Source organism: Schistocerca cancellata, chromosome 8 (assembly GCF_023864275.1).
Source record: "Schistocerca cancellata isolate TAMUIC-IGC-003103 chromosome 8, iqSchCanc2.1, whole genome shotgun sequence".
NCBI lineage: Eukaryota > Metazoa > Arthropoda > Insecta > Orthoptera > Acrididae > Schistocerca > Schistocerca cancellata.
The window spans coordinates 199,421,908-199,441,119 of record NC_064633.1 but is presented as its reverse complement, the minus strand read 5'-3'; the positions used below and the strand labels follow the sequence as shown (position 1 = coordinate 199,441,119).

Below are 19,212 nucleotides of genomic sequence, written 5' to 3'. Positions count from 1 at the left end.
GACTGTTGGATAGTGGCTATTCATTTCAGACGATAGTTGGTTGGTGGTCATGCCTACCTATCAGGTTGCGAAGAAGTTATGAGGGAAATTCAACAAGTAATACAACACTTTTCTTTTTCTTCCTCGGTAAGTTTCAGTTGAAAAAATGTGGAATTTGTTGTGTGACATCTTGAAATATTCCTGCTTTAGCCTGTATAGTTTCATGAATTTCCAATAGATTGCAGTGCTATACATAGACAAAATGGTGTCTGTAACAGAGGCACATTCCAATCAGAGAGCTGTCAATGAGTTTCTTTTGGGAGCATCACAGATATTCATGAGTGCTTGCTGAATGTCTATTGAGCCCTGGCAGTCAACAAAAGCATGGTGGATCATTGGGCGAGGCACCTGTCATCATCGCAATAAGGTCGTGCAAACCTGTGTGACCGAGCGAGGTGATGTAGTAGTTAGCACACTGGACTCGCATTCGGGACGATGAGTGTTTGAGCCTGCAACCGGCCATGCCAATTTAGGTTTTCCATGACATTTCTAAATCGCTTCAGGCAAATGTTGGGATCGTTGCTTTGGAAGGGCACGGCCGACTTCCTTCCCCATCCTTCCCTAATACGATGGGACTGATGACTTCATTATTTGGTCCCTTCCCCCAAACCGACCAACCATCAAACCTGTCTGATCTTCCATATGCTGGCCGGCCACACACAGCTGTCATTCCTGCAGTGTTGGAACATGCGAACATTCTCATTCGAAGTGACTGACGGACCACTATTAAGAACCTTGCTGCTCAAAGCCTGCCTCTGTTGGTAGTGCTGACACACTTGTCCACAAGATAGGCTACTTAAAGGTGTGTGCTCGCTGGGTTCCTCATCACCTAGCAGAAGACCATAATGAGCCACGAAGGACCATCTGTGCATATTTGATTGCACATTACAAGGCTCATTGTGACTATTTTTTTTTCGAACACCATCACAGGTGATGAAATATGGGTTCACCACTTTGAACTGGAAACAAAACAACAATCCATGGAGGGGCGCCACACCATCTCTCCTCCAAAGAAAAAGTTTAAAGCTGTACCTTCAGCTGGTGAAATCATGGTGATGGTCTTCTGGGACTCTGTAGGTGTTATTCTGTTTGCTGTCCTCCCTCAGGTGCAATGATCAACTCTGAAGTGCATTGTGCTACCCTCGGGAGTCTGAAGGAACGACTTCAGCGTGCTCATTGCCACAAAAATATGAACGAACTTCTTGTTCTCCGTGACAATGCAAGACCCCGCTCAAGTCCGTGCACCCAAGATGAGCTCACAAAATGCCATTGGACAATTCTTCCTCATCCACCCTACAGCCTCGATGTCACACCTTTCGACTTCCATCTGCCTGGCCCAATGAAGGATGCACCCTGCAGGAAGCAGTACGTGGATGATAGGGAAGTTACTGATGCAGCACAATGATTGCTCTGATGTCGACCAATAGAGTGGTACCATGCGAGCATACATGACATCCCAGTAAAATGGCATAAGGTCATCATGTTAAATGGAGATTAGGTCGAAAAATAGGATTTTGTAGCCAAAAGAGTGGAGAATAATATGGTATATTGGAATCCTAAATAAATCCAATCTGCTTTCAGATAAAAGAAATGTGTTGCATTACTTACTGAAAGCCACTCATACAAAAGAGTTGTTATATGACATGATAGATTTCACATGATTGTATATGCCTGTGACTGGACTGGTGTGACTGGTGAACAGGATGGGTCTCCCACCTGGGTATTCCATAGGTGTGTGGTGCAGGTAGCAAAGGAATGGGAATAGACAGACATAAGAATGGAGTAAGATATTCTGTAGATTGAATGGAAGTGGAATACAACTTCGTGGCAGGCAGAAGGATTTTGGAAAGGATGTTTCTTATTTCAGGGCTTAATGAACAGTAGTGAAAGCCACAGTGGAGGGTGTCAATACGTTGTTCCTGTTTAGGTTGATATTGGGGTACAAGAAGGATGCTCCTCATTTTCAGTGTCGTACCATGTGCAATCTTATTTATGAATCATCAAGACTTGGATATAACTGCATTGAAGATAGCTACACAGTAGCTGAAATTGGTTTGCAATACATAGATTAAAATTTACAAATCATAATGCCTATCCTCCTGTAAATGCTCTATGGCAGTATTCAGTGGAATATGCCACAGGGTGGGTCCAGCCACCTATCAGAAAGGATGTTCTTCCCTTGTGCGCACTAACCCCTTTTCTTGCGGATATATGGGAGTTGTGCCAGACATATATTCATACAATGTAGGCGAGTTTCGTAGATATGTATACAGCATAGTGCTACGTTCGTGTTGTTTGATGATGATGATGAGACAAGAAAGAGTGTGAAACCTAGTGGTGGCACATAGTTTACTCATTTTTAATAGCACCAAGGGAGCCATCGAACTTTGTTCCCATCTGACGGATGGGTCATTATTAAGTATCATACACCCTCACTTCATGAGGTACTGCAGAGAGGTTTGGAATTCAATCTAGAACTTTGGTGCAGACCGGTGACTTTATGCCACCACCTCTCTTCCCTTGGCAGCCTAATACTTGTAAAGTAAAAAGTTCATCCACAGTCAGTATTGTAACTGGCTTACCTCCGAGTTGATCGCCACAGCAAAGGCTTGTGATAAAGAAGCAGATCATATTCGGAGCAAATAAGGATATGGCTTGGAAGAGTTCTATATAGATTATATTTCAAAGGTAGTGCCTGTCTATGAAAGCCTTAGAAAAACATTTAGTATGGTGAGCTATGGACTGCTCATCAATGCAAATGTACCATCTTCAGATGGCTGTAGGAGAGACTTCAAAATGGAAGGGACGCTATTAAGTGGAGATACTGTCGCGAGTTGTGACATGTTATAGAGATGGAGGCTTTACGGAGACATCAGAGAGGTCGATGTCCAGGAGTAAGACAAAATGAGAATGACGGAGCTGTTAAGACTGTGGAAAGATGGACTGGGTCCTGAACCAGAGAAGATATTTAGGATCTTAACTAGACAGGAACTTTTGTTTAAGTGTCTCACAAACAGGTTGACATACTCGTATATGGGTACCAAGTGAATCTTCCCCTCAAAGGAAAATTATTTGTGGGTGTGGATATTGTTAATCATGTACAGTATGTAAAGAATGAGGTGGTAAGTTTGTAATTGGAATGAAACTGGGAGAAGTAATGACCGATGGCTGTAAAACCAGGGGTGTGAGGAATGATGTATATAGGGGGTGGCATCAACTGTGGCAAGTGAGGATCACGGGACAACAGGGGGGAGGGGTGGGATGGGTGGGGGCTTGGAGGTGAAATAAAGGAAGCTTGTGCCCTTGATACAGAACTTTAGGCTGTTGACAATATGTGGGAGATAATGGTCAAGATTCCTTCTGTGGATGCAGAGTGACCAGGTAGGGTGATCAGGTTTGTGGATTTTAGGGAACATGTAGAAGGTGAAGATTGGTGATGAAGGGTTGTTGAGATGAAGAGGGAGGCATATGTGGAGTATGGATCTGAGTAGGAACTGGAGGAGGTAATGCTCGACTTCTGGGATGAGTCAGTGAATTAGAAAATATCTTCCATCAGGTAATAACTGTGAACCATTATGACACTGGTGGATCCTGGTAGGATCACATTTTGGATGAGGGCTCTTTCCTTTTCTGAGAGATTTGTGTTCTTGGGTAGGACCTGAGAAAGAAAGGTGAAGCCAGACGGGAGGTAAGGAATTCCTGGAAGGTAACAAGGAGCCTAATGGGGAGGGAGAAGAGACAGAGTTGAAGAATGAAGGTACGAAATGGAAGAGGCAGAGCCCAATGTTGGCCTTTGTTAAGTTTTAATCTGAGAGGTTGGTAGCACAAAGTATGTCCACCGTAGTGATTAAGTGTCGTCGTAACTGCCGTCTGCTTCACATCTGCTGTGCAGCGAGCTACCTTAATTTAAGTATTAACTGTATTTTTCTTACTTGTCACTTCTTCTTCCGTGTGTATTTGCTTTTAGGAAGCTTTAATTGTCGGGTGCTATTAATAGTGTTCCATAGATTTCGTGTTTGTTTTGAATACAGTCAGAGAGAGTCCCTTTAGTCAGCCATAGTGCCAGTAGAGTCAGTGTCGTCGTAACTGCCGTCTGCTTCACGTCTGCTGTGCAGCGAGCTACCTTAATTTAAGTATTAACTGTATTTTTCTTACTTGTCACTTCTTCTTCCGTGTGTATTTGCTTTTAGGAAGCTTTAATTGTCAGGTGCTATTAATAGTTCCATAGATTTCATGTTTGTTTTGAATACAGTCAGAGAGAGTCCCTTTAGTCAACCATAGTGCCAGTAGTGCTAGCGTTTGTTTTCAATACAGTCCAGAGACAGGTAGTGCTATTTTCATTGTTTTCTACAAGAAGTGGCTAGCAACCACAGTTTAGTGAATAAACAGCCGCCTTTAGTGAATTAGCAGTCTAGTTAAAGATTGATTAACTCTCTTCAGTAAATTGATTCCTTAGGATGGATAGGATGTGTGACTGCTGCGTACGGACGCAGGAGGAGCTGGCCACTGTTCGTGAACAGCTGAGCGTGTTGATGGCCGCGGTCAGCCGTCTTCAGGCTGCTGCCTCGGAGTATAGCGGCAGTGGGGAGTCTGGTGCATCGCAAGGTACACCCGAGGTGTTACATGCTTCACCCACTGTCCCTGCTGTCGAGACATCTTCGCGGGTACTGGGCACGGTTGGGCCACCCTCTCCCCAAGGGGAGTGGCGGGTTCAGCGGCGTTCGCGGCACACGAGGCGGAGGGTCAATGTGGAGGCTGGCCGTGTGGCATCGCCCGCTCTGCCTGTGAGTGGACATGTGGCTGCTCCTTCAGCAAGGTCCGAGCAGGCACATGGGGGGAGGGGTTTATTAGTTATTGGGAGCTCCAACATTAGGCGGGTGATGGAGCCCCTTAGGGAAATAGCGGGAAGGTCGGGGAAGAAGGCCAGTGTTCACTCTGTCTGCTTGCCGGGGGGTCTCATCCGAGATGTGGAGGAGGCCCTACCAGCGGCGATAGAGAGCACTGGGTGCACCCGACTGCAAATTGTTGCTCATGTCGGCACCAATGACTCCTGCCGTCTGGGTTCAGAGGTCATTCTCAGTTCGTACAGGCGGTTGGCGGAATTGGTGAAGGCGGAAAGCCTCGCTCGCGGGGTGAAATCAGAGCTAACTATTTGTAGTATCGTTCCCAGAACCGATCGCGGTCCTCTGGTTTGGAGCCGAGTGGAAGGCTTAAACCAGAGGCTCAGACGATTCTGCGGAGATCTGGGGTGCAAATTTCTCGACCTCCGCTATCGGGTGGAGAAATGTAGGGTCCCCCTGAATAGGTCAGGCGTGCACTACACGCCGGAAGTGGCTACAAGGGTAGCGGAGTATGTGTGGAGTGCACATGGGGGTTTTTTTTAGGTTAGAGAATCCCCTCCCTAGGCCCGACAAGACGCCTCCTGAGACGCGGCAAGGTAGGAGTAGGCAAAATGCAACAGGGAATAACAATATTAATGTGCTAATAGTAAACTGCAGGAGCGTCTACAGAAAGGTCCCAGAACTGCTCTCGTTAATAAACGGTCACAATGCCCATGTAGTACTAGGGACAGAAAGTTGACTGAAACCAGACGTAAACAGTAATGAAATCCTAAACTCAGATTGGAATGTATACCGCAGAGACAGGCTGGACAGTGAAGGGGGAGGCGTGTTTATAGCGATAAGAAGTGCAATAGTATCGAAGGAAATTGACGGAGATCCGAAATGTGAAATGATTTGGGTGAAGGTCACGGTTAAAGAAGGCTCAGACATGGTAATTGGATGTCTCTATAGGCCCCCTGGCTCAGTAGCTGTTGTGGCTGAGCACCTGAAGGATAATTTGGAAAATATTTCGAGTAGATTTCCCCACCATATTATAGTTCTGGGTGGAGATTTTAATTTGCCGGATATAGACTGGGAGACTCAGAAGTTCATAACGGGTGGCAGGGACAAAGAATCCAGTGAAATTTTTTTAAGTGATTTATCTGAAAACTACCTTGAGCAGTTAAACAGAGAACCGACTTGTGGCGATAACATAGTAGACCTTCTGGTGACAAACAGACCCGAACTATTTGAAAAAGTTAACGCAGAACAGGGAATCAGCGATCATAAAGCAGTTACGGCATTAATGAGTTCAGCCGTAAATAGGAATATTAAAAAGGGTAGGAAGATTTTTCTGTTTAGAAAAAGTGACATAAAGCAGATTTCAGAGTACCTGTTGGCTCAACACAAAAGTTTTGTCTCAAGTACAGATAGTGTTGAGGATCAGTGGACAAAGTTCAAAACCGTCGTACATAATGCGTTAGATGAGTATGTGCCAAGCAAGATCGTAAGAGATGGAAAAGAGCCACCGTGGTACAACAACAAAGTTAGAAAACTGCTGCGGAAGCAAAGGGAACTTCACAGCAAACATAAACATAGCCAAAGCCTTGCAGACAAACAAAAATTACGCAAAGCGAAATGTAGTGTGAGGAGGGCTATGCGAGAGGCGTTCAATGAATTCGAAAGTAAAGTTCTATGTACTGACTTGGCAGAAAATCCTAAGAAATTTTGGTCTTATGTCAAAGCGGTAGGTGGATCAAAACAAAATGTCCAGACACTCTGTGACCAAAATGGTACTGAAACAGAGGATGACAGACTAAAGGCCGAATTACTAAATGTCTTTTTCCAAAGTTGTTTCACAGAGGAAGATTGCACTGTAGTTCCTTCTCTAGATTGTCGCACAGATGACAAAATGGTAGATATCGAAATAGACAACAGAGGGATAGAGAAACAATTAAAATCGCTCAAAAGAGGAAAGGCCTCTGGACCTGATGGGATACCAGTTCAATTTTACACAGAGTACGCGAAGGAACTTGCCCCCCTTCTTGCAGCGGTGTACCGTAGGTCTCTAGAAGAGCGTAGCGTTCCAAAGGATTGGAAAAGGGCACAGGTCATCCCAGTTTTCAAGAAGGGACATCGAACAGATGTGCAGAACTATAGACCTATATCTCTAACGTCAATCAGTTGTAGAATTTTGGAACACGTATTGTGTTAGAGTATAATGACTTTTCTGGAGACTAGAAATCTACTCTGTAGGAATCAGCATGGGTTTCGAAAAAAACGGTCATGTGAAACCCAGCTCGTGCTATTCGTCCACGAGACTCAGAGGGCCATAGACACGGGTTCACAGGTAGATGCCGTGTTTCTTGACTTCCGCAAGGCTTTCGATACAGTTCCCCACAGTCGTTTAATGAACAAAGTAAGAGCATATGGACTATCAGACCAATTGTGTGATTGGATTGAGGAGTTCCTAGATAACAGGACGCAGCATGTCATTCTCAATGGAGAGGAGTCTTCCAAAGTAAGAGTGATTTCAGGTGTGCCGCAGGGGAGTGTCATAGGACCGTTGCTATTCACAATATACATAAATGACCTGGTGGATGACATCGGAAGTTCACTGAGGCTTTTTGCAGATGATGCTGTGGTGTATCGAGAGGTTGTAACAATGGAAAATTGTACTGAAATGCAGGAGGATCTGCAGCGAATTGACGCATGGTGCAGGGAATGGCAATTGAATCTCAATGTAGACAAGTGTAATGTGCTGCGAATACACAGAAAGAAAGATCCCTTATCATTTAGCTACAAAACAGCAGGTCAGCAACTGGAAGCAGTTAATACCATAAATTATCTGGGATTACGCATTAGGAGTGATTTAAAATGGAATGATCATATAATGTTGATCGTCGGTAAAGCAGATGCCAGACTGAGATTCATTGGAAGAATCCTAAAGAAATGCAATCCAAAAACAAAGGAAGTAGGTTACAGTACGCTTGTTCGCCCACTGCTTGAATACTGCTCAGCAGTGTGGGATCCGTACCAGATAGGGTTGATAGAAGATATAGAGAAGATCCAACGGAAAGCAGCGCGCTTCGTTACAGGATCATTTAGTAATCGCGAAAGCGTTACGGAGATGATAGATAAACTCCAGTGGAAGACTCTGCAGGAGAGACGCTCAGTAGCTCGGTAACGCTCAGTAGCTCGGTACGGGCTTTTGTCAAAGTTTCAAGAACATACCTTCACCGAAGAGTCAAGCAGTATATTGCTCCCTCCTATGTATATCTCGCAAAAAGACCATGAGGATAAAATCAGAGAGATTAGAGCCCACACAGAGGCATACCGACAATCCTTCTTTCCACGAACAATACGAGACTGGAATAGAAGGGAGAACCGATAGAGGTACTCAAGGTACCCTCCGCCACACACCGTCAGGTGGCTTGCAGAGTATGGATGTAGATGTAGATGGAAAACAAAGATTTGGGATGACTGAATTTGGGTGTGTGGCTTAGTGGATTGTTGACACTTAAAGAGTTCCAGGTTTGTATGGGGTCTGGATTTTGTGTGATGTTGGGAAGAAAAGTCTGGGAATTTGGCAGATGGAAGAGGTCAACAAGCCCAGGTTAGGGTGCTATAAGTAGTAATAGGGGACTTGGTGGAGTGATTCAAAAGAGATGCAATAAATATTAATGTGCAAAATATGAACAGCTGAGCTTTTTCATTACCTTACCCACATGTTGGTGCAAACTCAATCTAATTTCCATCTATATGTCAAAGATTTCACACATGAAGTTTCATTTTGGGCGCGTTCACTTAACTCTGTGTCTGGTACATACATGGTAACACATTTTTAATAATTTGAAATCACATAACATGAGATTAAGTGCTACGCTGTTTGGGCTCAATGACTTGTTGTTTTTATTGGTCCATTGAATTATCTTTTGTACAGTTATGTAGTTATACACCTGTTGCATTACTATTATGGTTATAAATGATGATTTATCTTTCGTAAATAATTCGTATGGGTCAAGAACTAGACCTTGTGGGGCACCAAATCTGGTGTTTCCCCATTCGGAATTTAATTTTAATCCTACGGTAACATTTGTTAAGGGCGATTGTTTTTTAAAAAATGCTATTTCATCCTTACAAGGAGAACATCTATACTGTCATATCATTTCTCTTAGTAGAATTTAATGATCAACGTGGTTGAAGGTCTCCTTTAAGGAAATGACTTCACGATAATTTTTCTCGATCTAGTTCAATTTCCTCCGGAACATATCTACCAGGAATCGATAAAACACAACAACATAAAATAAAAATTGTTTTCGAATGGACAGAATACCTACAACAGTTTTAGTAGCATTGACACTTTTCATGTACTGTACTTGGTGGATCTGAATCCGAGTGCGGACTTACCGTGTATCACAGTTTCACCGTTACGTGTTTGTACCTACCAAAATAGAAGAAGGCACATCATTTACAACCCTGGTATACTAATGCCGACCACTGGCGAGAGGCGCCACAGTTGAGCAAATTTATACATAAAAACTGAAATAATAATCTTAAATCTTAGTTACTGCTATTGCCCCGACCTTCTGTGGTATCTTCTGCCCCTGACTTGGTAACAGTTTAGCTGTCCTCGGATACGTTAATCCCAGCAATGTGTAGTCCACACGCGAAAACTCAAGATCCATTGTCAACATAAACTTCGTACCGTATCGTATACAACAATCTCCATAGTGATGCATACATTTTCGACCATAGATTTATGACATACATCCAAACAAACGTCTCTGGAATGTTATAAATGTTATCGCTGACCAGAGACTATGTGATGCGAACATTGTGTAAAAATTGTTGTGGTGTAAACAAGCAGTTCGTGTGTGTGTAGCGAAAAGAACGAAAAAAAAAATGAGTGGCACTATTAAGAAATTCAACAAAACTAAAAATAGGAGAAAGATTAAATTATATAAGAAAAAGAAGGGAGTGGCAAAAACGGAGGACCAAGAAATACAGGAAATTCAAAGCGCGTATTCAGACGTAAGTATAAACTTCATTTTAAGGATTAAGGTATGAACTTTAATCTGTCAGAAGTACGTGTGTCGAAAATCAGTCACCATGTTTAAAAAAACAAAATTGAAAACATTATTGGGAAACGTAAGTGTTTGACATTGCGTACCCATGTGGCTCTATCGCAGCCATGCCTTTGCTTCAGTTTTCATCGCACTGTTTAGAACTCGTGGTGTACGAATGAAACAGTGTAAAAGAATAAAGAAAGATACAACAGACACACAGAAGAATTTCCAAGTCAATAATTGGCGTCTTAACGTGGCCAATGGCAGCTATTTGTATTTGCCGATATATTCCGATATGAAATAAAATAAGCTTCTAGAGTTTGAAATCGTACATCTTTCGTATTAGCCCCCATACACATATATCACCGCAGAATAATTCAGTGTATTCAGATTTACAGTGATGCTGATGAAGTTTTCGTAGCGTATGGCTATGTGTTGTACTGCAGTGTAACTGAGCTCATTTATTACCACATTTCTTTTCATTTGATTCGTCAGTGTTTGCATTTACTGTGATTGTTTGTAGATCTGAGCTATAAGTTTTACGTTTATTACAGGATATTCTGAAGAGCATTATTTCCGAGCTACTCTGTAGTTTGTGGTAGAGGGTACACTCTGTCTCTTAATTCACTTTTAAACTGACCTTTGCAAGTAAGAAAATTTCATTGATTACCGCTACCAGTGTTGACAATACACTGTACTAATGTGAGAGATGATGTGTCTTCACTCTTCTTGTAAGGGGGTGTAATAAAATTTTAAAGAACAGTGTCTTTTATGATGTAGGCTCCTCAGCACTGCTCTTTTGGATCTTTATCAGGCAAGAGAAGTTGAAGGTGATCCCACAAAAGAGCAAGACAATTTGTTATGATGTCTTGTGAGGTCCAAGAGCATAGAAGAGATGCAGTGCTTGCACTACAAAACAGATATTCTACATTACTGAAAGCTTCATTATTAAAAATTCCAGAAAGAATCAAGAAACATACTACTTTCACTTACATAGGCCTATATTGTAAAATCAAGATGATTTTGAAGTGGTGAGGAGGTTTGCCGTCATTCATTCTTGCCATGCACCATTCTTTTCTTGAATTGAACAGGCTAGGGGAAATGAAGTTTATGCATGACATATGCTCCACCACACAACACAAGATTGTTTGAAGCATGTGAATGTTGTTGCTTTAGTGTTTCACTCTTAGAATTTTTTGGCACTATATATGAAGAAAAAAGTAGGTATTTAATGTTAACTGAGAAAAAGATGACTTTCAGTCACAGTGTTCCTTAAAAGTTGCTGATAGGCCACATTTAATTGGTGTAAGTACAAGTAGTATTGAGCAGCATGTTGAGAGTTTATTGTTAATATTCTGTGTACAGGTTTAAGTTCCTTTAATTTTCTTTTCTTTTGTTAATGTATGGCTACATTGACACATTCCACATTTATGAAGGTTCTCTTTCTTGGTAAGATCATCAGAATGCAATGAATGAACATATATTTATTAATTAACATGCTTAACAAAGGTTCTCATATGGATACATTGTCTGTGTCATTTACAAATAACATGGGTATTTATGGCTCTGATACACTTCATTGAATTATGCTGGACTGTTGATCCTGAAGGCACATTGAGAAAACACTGTCAGTTAGATGTTCTTAGTTTCATGTTCCAAGGATCACTTACAAGATAGTCTTAATAAAGTGGAATAGATCATTTGACATTCACATTGCAAATTAGTTTCTTAATGTGGGTACATATTTATAAGTTTTATTTTTGTTTCTTGTTTGTCGTTATTAAATATACAACAGGAGTTAGTAATTCCTATTCACCCTGTTTTGCACATTACATTCTTCTACAAAAAAGAAGGAGTTGTCAAGGAGAAGCTTTTTCAGTTTGTTTCCAAATTCTACTTTGTTGTCAGGCATTTCATGATTCTGGATAAGTGATCAAAAATTTTTGTTGTAGCACTGTGCACCTCTTTTTATGCTAAAAACAATTGCAATGTGGAGTAACAAATGTCCAAATTCTCTTCTGGCATTATAATTATGTACATCATTGTTTGTTTTGAACTGAAATGGATTATGTACAACGAACTTCATGAGGGAATAAATATACTGTGAAGCAGTAGTCAGAAAGCCCAACTTCTTAAACAGATGTCTACGTGATTATGGTGGGTGAGCACATGTTTGAGTTACAAAGAATTTCCTTCCTAAGGATGAGGTATCCCAGAACATACGACATTATTGAATGAAAATATCCAAAAAAGCCAACTTACTCATTATCTCTCCCCAAGATTTGCAATGATTCTAAGTGCAAATGTGGCCGAACTAAATTGTTTTTAGAGCTCTGAAATTTTCTTTTTCCAGTTTAAATTCTCATCTGTATGGACACATTACAATTATGATATACTGCCCTATTTATTATTTACTTACCATGTGTTACACTTATTATTGCTGTAGTACCTCTGGATGGGCAAAACTATATTGTGTCGTTTTAAAATAAAGAGTGATACCATTCACACAAAACCAGTCAATGATACTTTTAAGAACCCTGCTTATCATTTCTTCTACAGCTGTTTATGTATGCTTGGATTGATTACAATGCTGGTGTCATCCACAAAAATAACTAATTCTGCTTGCTGCATATTAGATGAAAGATTGTTTACAGATTTGAGCAACAACAGTGGACCTAAGATAGATCTTTCAGGAACCCTATATGTTATTTCTGCCCAGTCAGAGTTACGTCCCCAGATGTATATTAATTGAGTTACTAAGAACAACTTCCTACTTTCTTTTGGCTAGATATAACCTATCCATTTGGTGACAATATTATGTTCCATAAAAACTCAGTTCATGTAGGAAGATATTGTGGTTCTCACAGTCAGATGCCTGAGATAGGCATTTCCTGGGTCAACGGAGGCATCTGATCCCACCCTTCTGCTATGGCCCATGACATAAGGGTGTTGTAGTGTGTGATGTAATTACGGCGTGGAGTTTAGTTTATGAGTAGATGCATTTGTAGATGTTGTCTTGTTGTATTACAGCACAGAGTTTAGTTTATGAGTTGGTTGTGTTTGTAGATGATGTCTTGTTGTGATTGATAGTGCCCTCTGGTGTGTGTGTGTGTGTGTGTGTGTGTGTGTGTGTGTGTGTGTGTGTGTGTGTTTGATGTTGGCAGAGCGGAGTTGTTGGCATTGTCTGTGGCTGAAGGATTGAAATTGGTTTCAGTGAGTTATTGTTTAAATATTTTTTTATGTGTTTGTCTTTTTGATAGGATTTGTTGGTTTGCATTGTTTGTGGTGCGGTAAAAGACATCTAATTTATTATGTGGCTTCTTTTGGTAGTTCTGGATATGATAATGAAATACAATTGTGGGAGGTTGTGGGCAGAGGAGGGCGAGGATATGATGTTGTTGATAAAGTCTTTCCAGATGTTTAGATTGATAACAGAGATTGTCAGATGTAGTGTCTGCAGAGAGAATATGTGGTTGGCGAGAGTTCTGGCGTCTCGGGCCAGGGACTGTCAAATGTGGCGGTGTCGAAACCGGACAACCTTTGGCGCTGCATCAGACACAGTATCTGGTTCGAAATATCTAGGTTTGCCATGAGAGTGAATGTTTTGATGACTTATTATTTTTGTTATAGGTCCTCTATCAGTTTTTGTGCGCATGAGACTGGAGTGAGTAAGAGGACAGTGTTAGATTGGTTTTCTTTTTGTAGGGAAGTGTGTTCAGAGTATCTGAAGTAGAGGGGTAAGTTTTTGTGGGCCGGGGGTGGTGGTTGAGATAGACAAATCAGAGTTTGGGAAGAGAGAGTATGGTACGGGTAAGTCTCCGATTGGTTTATGGGTGTAGGGGGCTGTTATTTTGGGGGGGTGGGTACACGGATTGTGTTTTCAGGGTCTTGGAGGGACATACTAAGAGGGAATTAGTGGGGTTCATTGAAGAGCATTTAGAGGAGTGGAGTACTGTAGTGTCAGATGTTTTTTTGTCATACAGTGGGTTGGGGAAGAGGGATTATGATCATTTAGTTGTAAACCATAGTTTAGAATTTGAAAATTATGAAACCGGGGCGTGTACTAATACAATAGAGGTGTTTTGGCGGGCGTTTAAGTCAGTCATAAGGAGGGGGAGGTACTCTTCTAACCTGCAATCTCATCTAGATGAGTATTGCTGGCGAAAGTGTGTCCCTGCGGATTATTGCATTTTTCACATTTTTTTGAGGGCAGTGAGTAAGATGTGCAGGCCAAGAGTGGTTAGTTGATGGACTGTGTGTGATTGGGGTGGCCAACCTAATGTGTAGCTTCACAAGTTCTGATGTTTTGTGGGGATTTTGATGTGTTGTAGGTTTGGTTATATTTATCGCAGTTGTTGGCGCTTGGTTTTTTGGTATTGGTAGCTGTGATTGACCTATCTAGGTCAAGAGAAATGTTGGATTCCAATCTTTGTTGTTGTAGCTGTATGTGGTTTGGTATCGTCAGCTGTGGTTGAACTATATAAGTCATGGGAAATGTTCGATTCCAATTTTTGTTATTGTAGCTGCATGTGTTTTGGGATCATGAGCTGTTGTTGACCTATATTGGTCAAGGGAGATGTTCGATTTCAATTTTTGTCATCATCGCTGTATGTGTATTGTTATTGTCAGCTGTGGTTGGCCTATGTAAGTTAAGGGAAGTGTTCAATTCCAGGTTTTGTTGTTTTAGGTGTTGGTTTTGTGGTATCGATAGTTGGGTTCAATTCCAATTTTTGTAGTCGTAGGTGTTTTTTTGTGGTATCGAGACCTGCTGTTGAGCTATATAAGTGAAGGGAAGTGACCAATTCCTGTGGATCTGGTGGGTGTAGTGGAATGTGGACACCAGTCCCCAGTTCCCAGCCGGAGAAGCATAAATCTTCTTTGGCTCCTCTCGCCAGGAAGGGATCCCTTGGATCACCCTTCCCAGGTTTCTGCTAGTGGGAAAGATGACGCCCACCAGTGGCTGAAGTGCCCAAAAGCAGCTGGTCATAGCGCTTCACAATCCTCCTCAGTCCCGGAGACTGAATCAGTGAAGCCCTCCCAGCGAGAGAAACCCAAGGAGCTGCGAGAAAAGTTCAAAAAGAAGACCCCTAAGACCAAGGAAATGGTGGTGGCACCCACACCACCGCTACCTACAATCTCTGCACCTGGGTATGAGGTGGAGATTCTGGTGTCCACTAAGGACCTAGGTCTCGCCAGACCCTCAGACAATGGATGTAGGCGGCTCAGGCAATAAGTAAGTGACAGCATGTGCTCCTGAGGCATAAACTGCCTCATTGAATGTTATATGCCTTCCTGGTCTCACAGTGTCATCCTCCAGTGGAATTGTGGCTGTCTTTTTCCACCACCTGGTTGAGCTACAGCAACTGTTAAGCTTTACACCTGCTTTCTGCATTGCCCTCCAGCAAACCTGGTTCTCGGCAATGTGGACCCCTGCCATCCGCAGCTCTAAGGGATATTACAGGAACCCTATCGACTATAATAGAGTGTCAATTGGAGGTTGTGTTTATGTCCTAAACTTAGTCTGTAGTACAACTGAGCCCCTTCAAACCTCTCCTGAAGCAGTGGTTGTCAGAATGAGGATGACACAGGAAATGTCTGCCTGCAATGTATAGTTTCCTCCAGATGGTGCAGTAACCCTGAATGTATTAGCTGCACTGATTGATCAACTCCCTATACCTTTCCTACTTTTTGGAGATTTTAATGCCCATAACCCCTTGTGGGCTAGCACCGTGCTTACTGGCCGAGGCAGAAATGTCGAAACTTTACTGCCTCAGTTCGACCTCTGCCACTTAAATACTGGGCCCGCCACACATTTCAGTGTGGCTGCTGGCAGCTACTCAGCCATTGATTTATCCATTTGCAGCCCAGGACTTCTCCCATCTATCCACTGGAGAGCACGTGGCGACCTGCATGGTAGTGGGTAGTGACTACTTCTTCATCTTCCTGTCACTGCCCCAGCGTCAGGCCCACTGACGGTTGCCCAGATGGGCATTAAACAAGGCAGACTAGGAGACTTCCACCTCTGCAGTCACCGTTGACTCTCCCTCACGCGGTAACGTCGATGGGATGGTTACCAACGTGGCGGCGAGTGAGTGACGTGCGTTAGCTTGGCTCGCAAGTTTACGTGAAATCTGGGGGTGTTTTAAGCAGTTAGGCTAGTCTACATATACTAAAGCCGTATATCTACTGCAGAGTGTTGTATTTTACATCACATACTGAGCACCAATTACACGGAATCGCACATAAAATTGAAAATCGCCGAACAACGCGCAGTGCAGCCAACAGCCAGGCCGGCAACAGCACAGGCGTGGAGTCTACACCGGGAGTTGCAGCCGCTCCGCCCGGCATCGCTGACATCACCGTACTCGTGAAGGCTGAGGTGAGTGCCGCGCTGCAGGCTAAGGAGACGCTCGGGCTCGTTGTTCAAACCATCACTGATGCTGTCACTGCAGCAGTGACGGACAAAATACAGAAAACTCTGGAGGCGAGTGCGAGCGAGATCTGTGCACTGGACACATCGTTAAAAGCGAGTGAGGAGAAAGCACGACTGCTCGAACAGAAATTGATCGAGAAGACGGACGAACTCGAACAGTATCAGAGACGCAATAATCTCAGACTGTTCGGCATTCCAGAGAGCAGCAGAGAGAACACAGATGAACTAGTGATAAACCTTGTCCAAGAATAGCTAGGCATGCAGGTGACTCTGAGTGACATTGACAGAAGCCATAGAGATGGTCGTAGGTTGCCAGGTTCTACAAAACCAAGGCCTATAATAGTGAAATTTATGTCCTATAGGAAAAGATCTGAAACCTTAAGAGCAAAGAAGAATCTCGTGAAGTCGGGTCTGACAGTACGCGAGGATCTGACCTCTGAAAGACTGAACATTTTGAAGAGCGTGATTTCGAAATTTGGGCTGCAGAACCTATGGACAAATGACGGCAGGATAATGGTTAAGACCGAAAACGGAAATAAAACAATCTGCAGTGTTAATGAACTCGAAAGCCTGTACTTTAGAAGCTAATTCATGTCTAATCTTGCTGCCACTAACCTGTATGTTTATATTGTTCACACTGTCAACTCCCCCCTGCAGGTCCAGGGGTTAGAATAGGCCCGAGGTATTCCTCCCCGTCGTAAGAGGCGACTAAAAGGAGTCCCTCCCCCTCAAGGGGGTAGTTTGCGCCTGCGTCCGGAGACGGACGGTTCCACGACTTATATTTGTGGTCACTTTGTTTTTTCACTTATTCTGGTTTCTTTCTTCCTTTGTATGGTTCCTCTACTTGTCCTTCTCCCTCTCACTGTCTTCCTTACTTTTTCCCCTTGCCTTCTCCTCTTTGCCTTCTCCTTGTCTTCTCCTCTTTGCCTTCTCCTCTTTGCCTTCTCCTCCTTGCCTTCTTGTGCACCCTCTGGTCTCCGCCTCGGTGTTTGAGACAGTGTGTCCTTTCTCTCCCTCTCTCCCTTCTTTTTCCTCTTCTTCTTTCCTCCCTGTGCGTGCCTGAAGGCCAACCCATGCGATCGCACGCGTAGCCGGTGACTGGGTAACGTGTAATTCCCCGCCCTGGCTAGACAAGTAAGGCACGCATGTACCCCCTGGTAAAGGCCAGGCCCAGGAAGGGGTGATTGCCTGAGCTGACACCTTCTGACCATGCCAATTGGTCCCTCTGTCCGTTTCTCAGGAGGTGTGACCTGAGGTGTAAACATTCACCTAAGGCGGGAGTGCCCTCTTAGAGGGTCCCCACAAGGAAGATGCTGGTAATCATGGGGGATTCATCCGCAATGGATTTCTCTTCTTCTTCTCTCTCGACTACTGCCCAAAAACGGAAACTCGACCAGCCACCAGTGACTAAAGTACTACCGCCTGCCCCAAAGTTCCTCGTAGTTTCTCGATCTGAGGACGGAAAGGATTTTTCATCTGTCAACCCTTTCGTTATCCAGGAGGGCGTAGTTGCCATAGCCGGATCTGTCAAGTCTTGTACCAGGATGCGAAACGGTACCTTGTTACTAGAAACTGAGAGCGCCTTTCAGACACAAAAACTGCTTCGGGCCACACTCCTGTATACATTCCCTGTCCGGGTGGATGCTCGCCACACTTTGAATTCATCGCGTGGTGTGGTATATACTAGATCGCTCGACGGATGACTGACGAGAAGATTCAGTCTTTCCTCGCTGAGCAGGGCGTGACGGCTGTCCATAGGGTCATGAAAAAGGTCAACAATGACCTTGTACCGACCCGGACACTTTTCTTGGCCTTTGATAGTGTTCAGCTGCCATCGCGCATTAAAGCGGGCTACGAGGTTATTTCTGTTCGCCCCTATGTCCCAACACCTACGCGCTGCTACCAGTTTCAGCGTTTTAATCACACTCGCCAGTCTTGTCCTAATGCGGCTAAATGTGTCACTTGTGGCAGGGATGCCCATGAGGGTGACTGTCCACCTCTGTCTCCTCGTTGTGTGAACTGTCAGGGTGACCATGCAGCGTCCACTCGTGACTGTCCCATCTACAAGGAAGAACGCTGTATACAGGAAATTTGGGTCAAAGAGAAAGTGTCCACCTCGGTTGCTCGCAAGCTATTTGCTAGTAGGAAGCCCACGCTGCTCCCAGCGGGGAAATACAGTACTGTCCTCACCTCTCCTCGGACTACCAGGGAGGTGGCGACGCAGACATGCGATCTGACCTTCAGCACTACGGTCGTCTGTTCGGCCAGTGCTAAGATCGCCCGGTCGACATCTCCTCTCCCTCCCATCACCCCTCAGACCCAAGCAGCTTCATCAGCTTCTGCCAAGACGAAGTCCCAGAAGTCAGATGCACGGACCTTCAAGAAGGAACCGTCCCGTGCAGACCTCCTACGTACCTCGAACTCCCAGCCATCGACCAGTACTTCCACTAAATGACCTTCCAAGAACGCTCATAGGAAGCAAAGTTCTCCTTCTCCGTCTCGGCGCATTTCTTCTCCTGCGTCACCCAGCAGTTGCCGCCCCAGGCCGTCATCTGTTTCGCCTGGCCGCACTGCTGGTAGCCAAACATCTGGCCGTTCACCGGCGGAGGAAGCTCCCCCTCCCGGCCATCTTAACAAGATGGCCAATGAACCTATTGAATCAATGGACGATGATTCTCCGCCTACTGATAGTGGCTGCAGTGCTCGCTCGAAGCCAGGCCCTCAGCAGCCTCCGAGGTGACCCCTTCTTGCTTCTCCTTTTTCTTTTTCTTCTCACGGTGGCACTTATTCACTGGAATATTCACAGCATTCACTCCAACTGAGAGGACTTAAAGTTGCTGCTTCGCTTGCA

The 19,212-nt window shown here is 43.8% G+C and overlaps 2 protein-coding genes across 3 annotated transcripts in view; one reads left to right on the top strand and one right to left on the bottom strand.

The window, feature by feature from the left end:
• LOC126094940 (Bardet-Biedl syndrome 7 protein homolog) overlaps nt 1-9,621 on the bottom strand; it is a 169,288-nt gene extending 159,667 nt beyond the window's left edge. For both annotated transcript variants that reach the window (XM_049909588.1, XM_049909589.1), the window contains exon 1: nt 9,446-9,621. In XM_049909588.1, coding sequence (XP_049765545.1) covers nt 9,446-9,601 — 156 coding nt within the window. In that variant the 5' untranslated portion in view covers nt 9,602-9,621. The remainder of the gene's footprint in view (nt 1-9,445) is intronic.
• Nucleotides 9,622-9,681: 60 nt separating this feature from the next.
• Nucleotides 9,682-19,212, top strand: part of LOC126095049 (probable ATP-dependent RNA helicase DDX10) — a 91,182-nt gene continuing 81,651 nt past the window's right edge. The window contains exon 1 of the mRNA XM_049909728.1: nt 9,682-9,893. Coding sequence (XP_049765685.1) covers nt 9,765-9,893 — 129 coding nt within the window. The 5' untranslated portion in view covers nt 9,682-9,764. The remainder of the gene's footprint in view (nt 9,894-19,212) is intronic.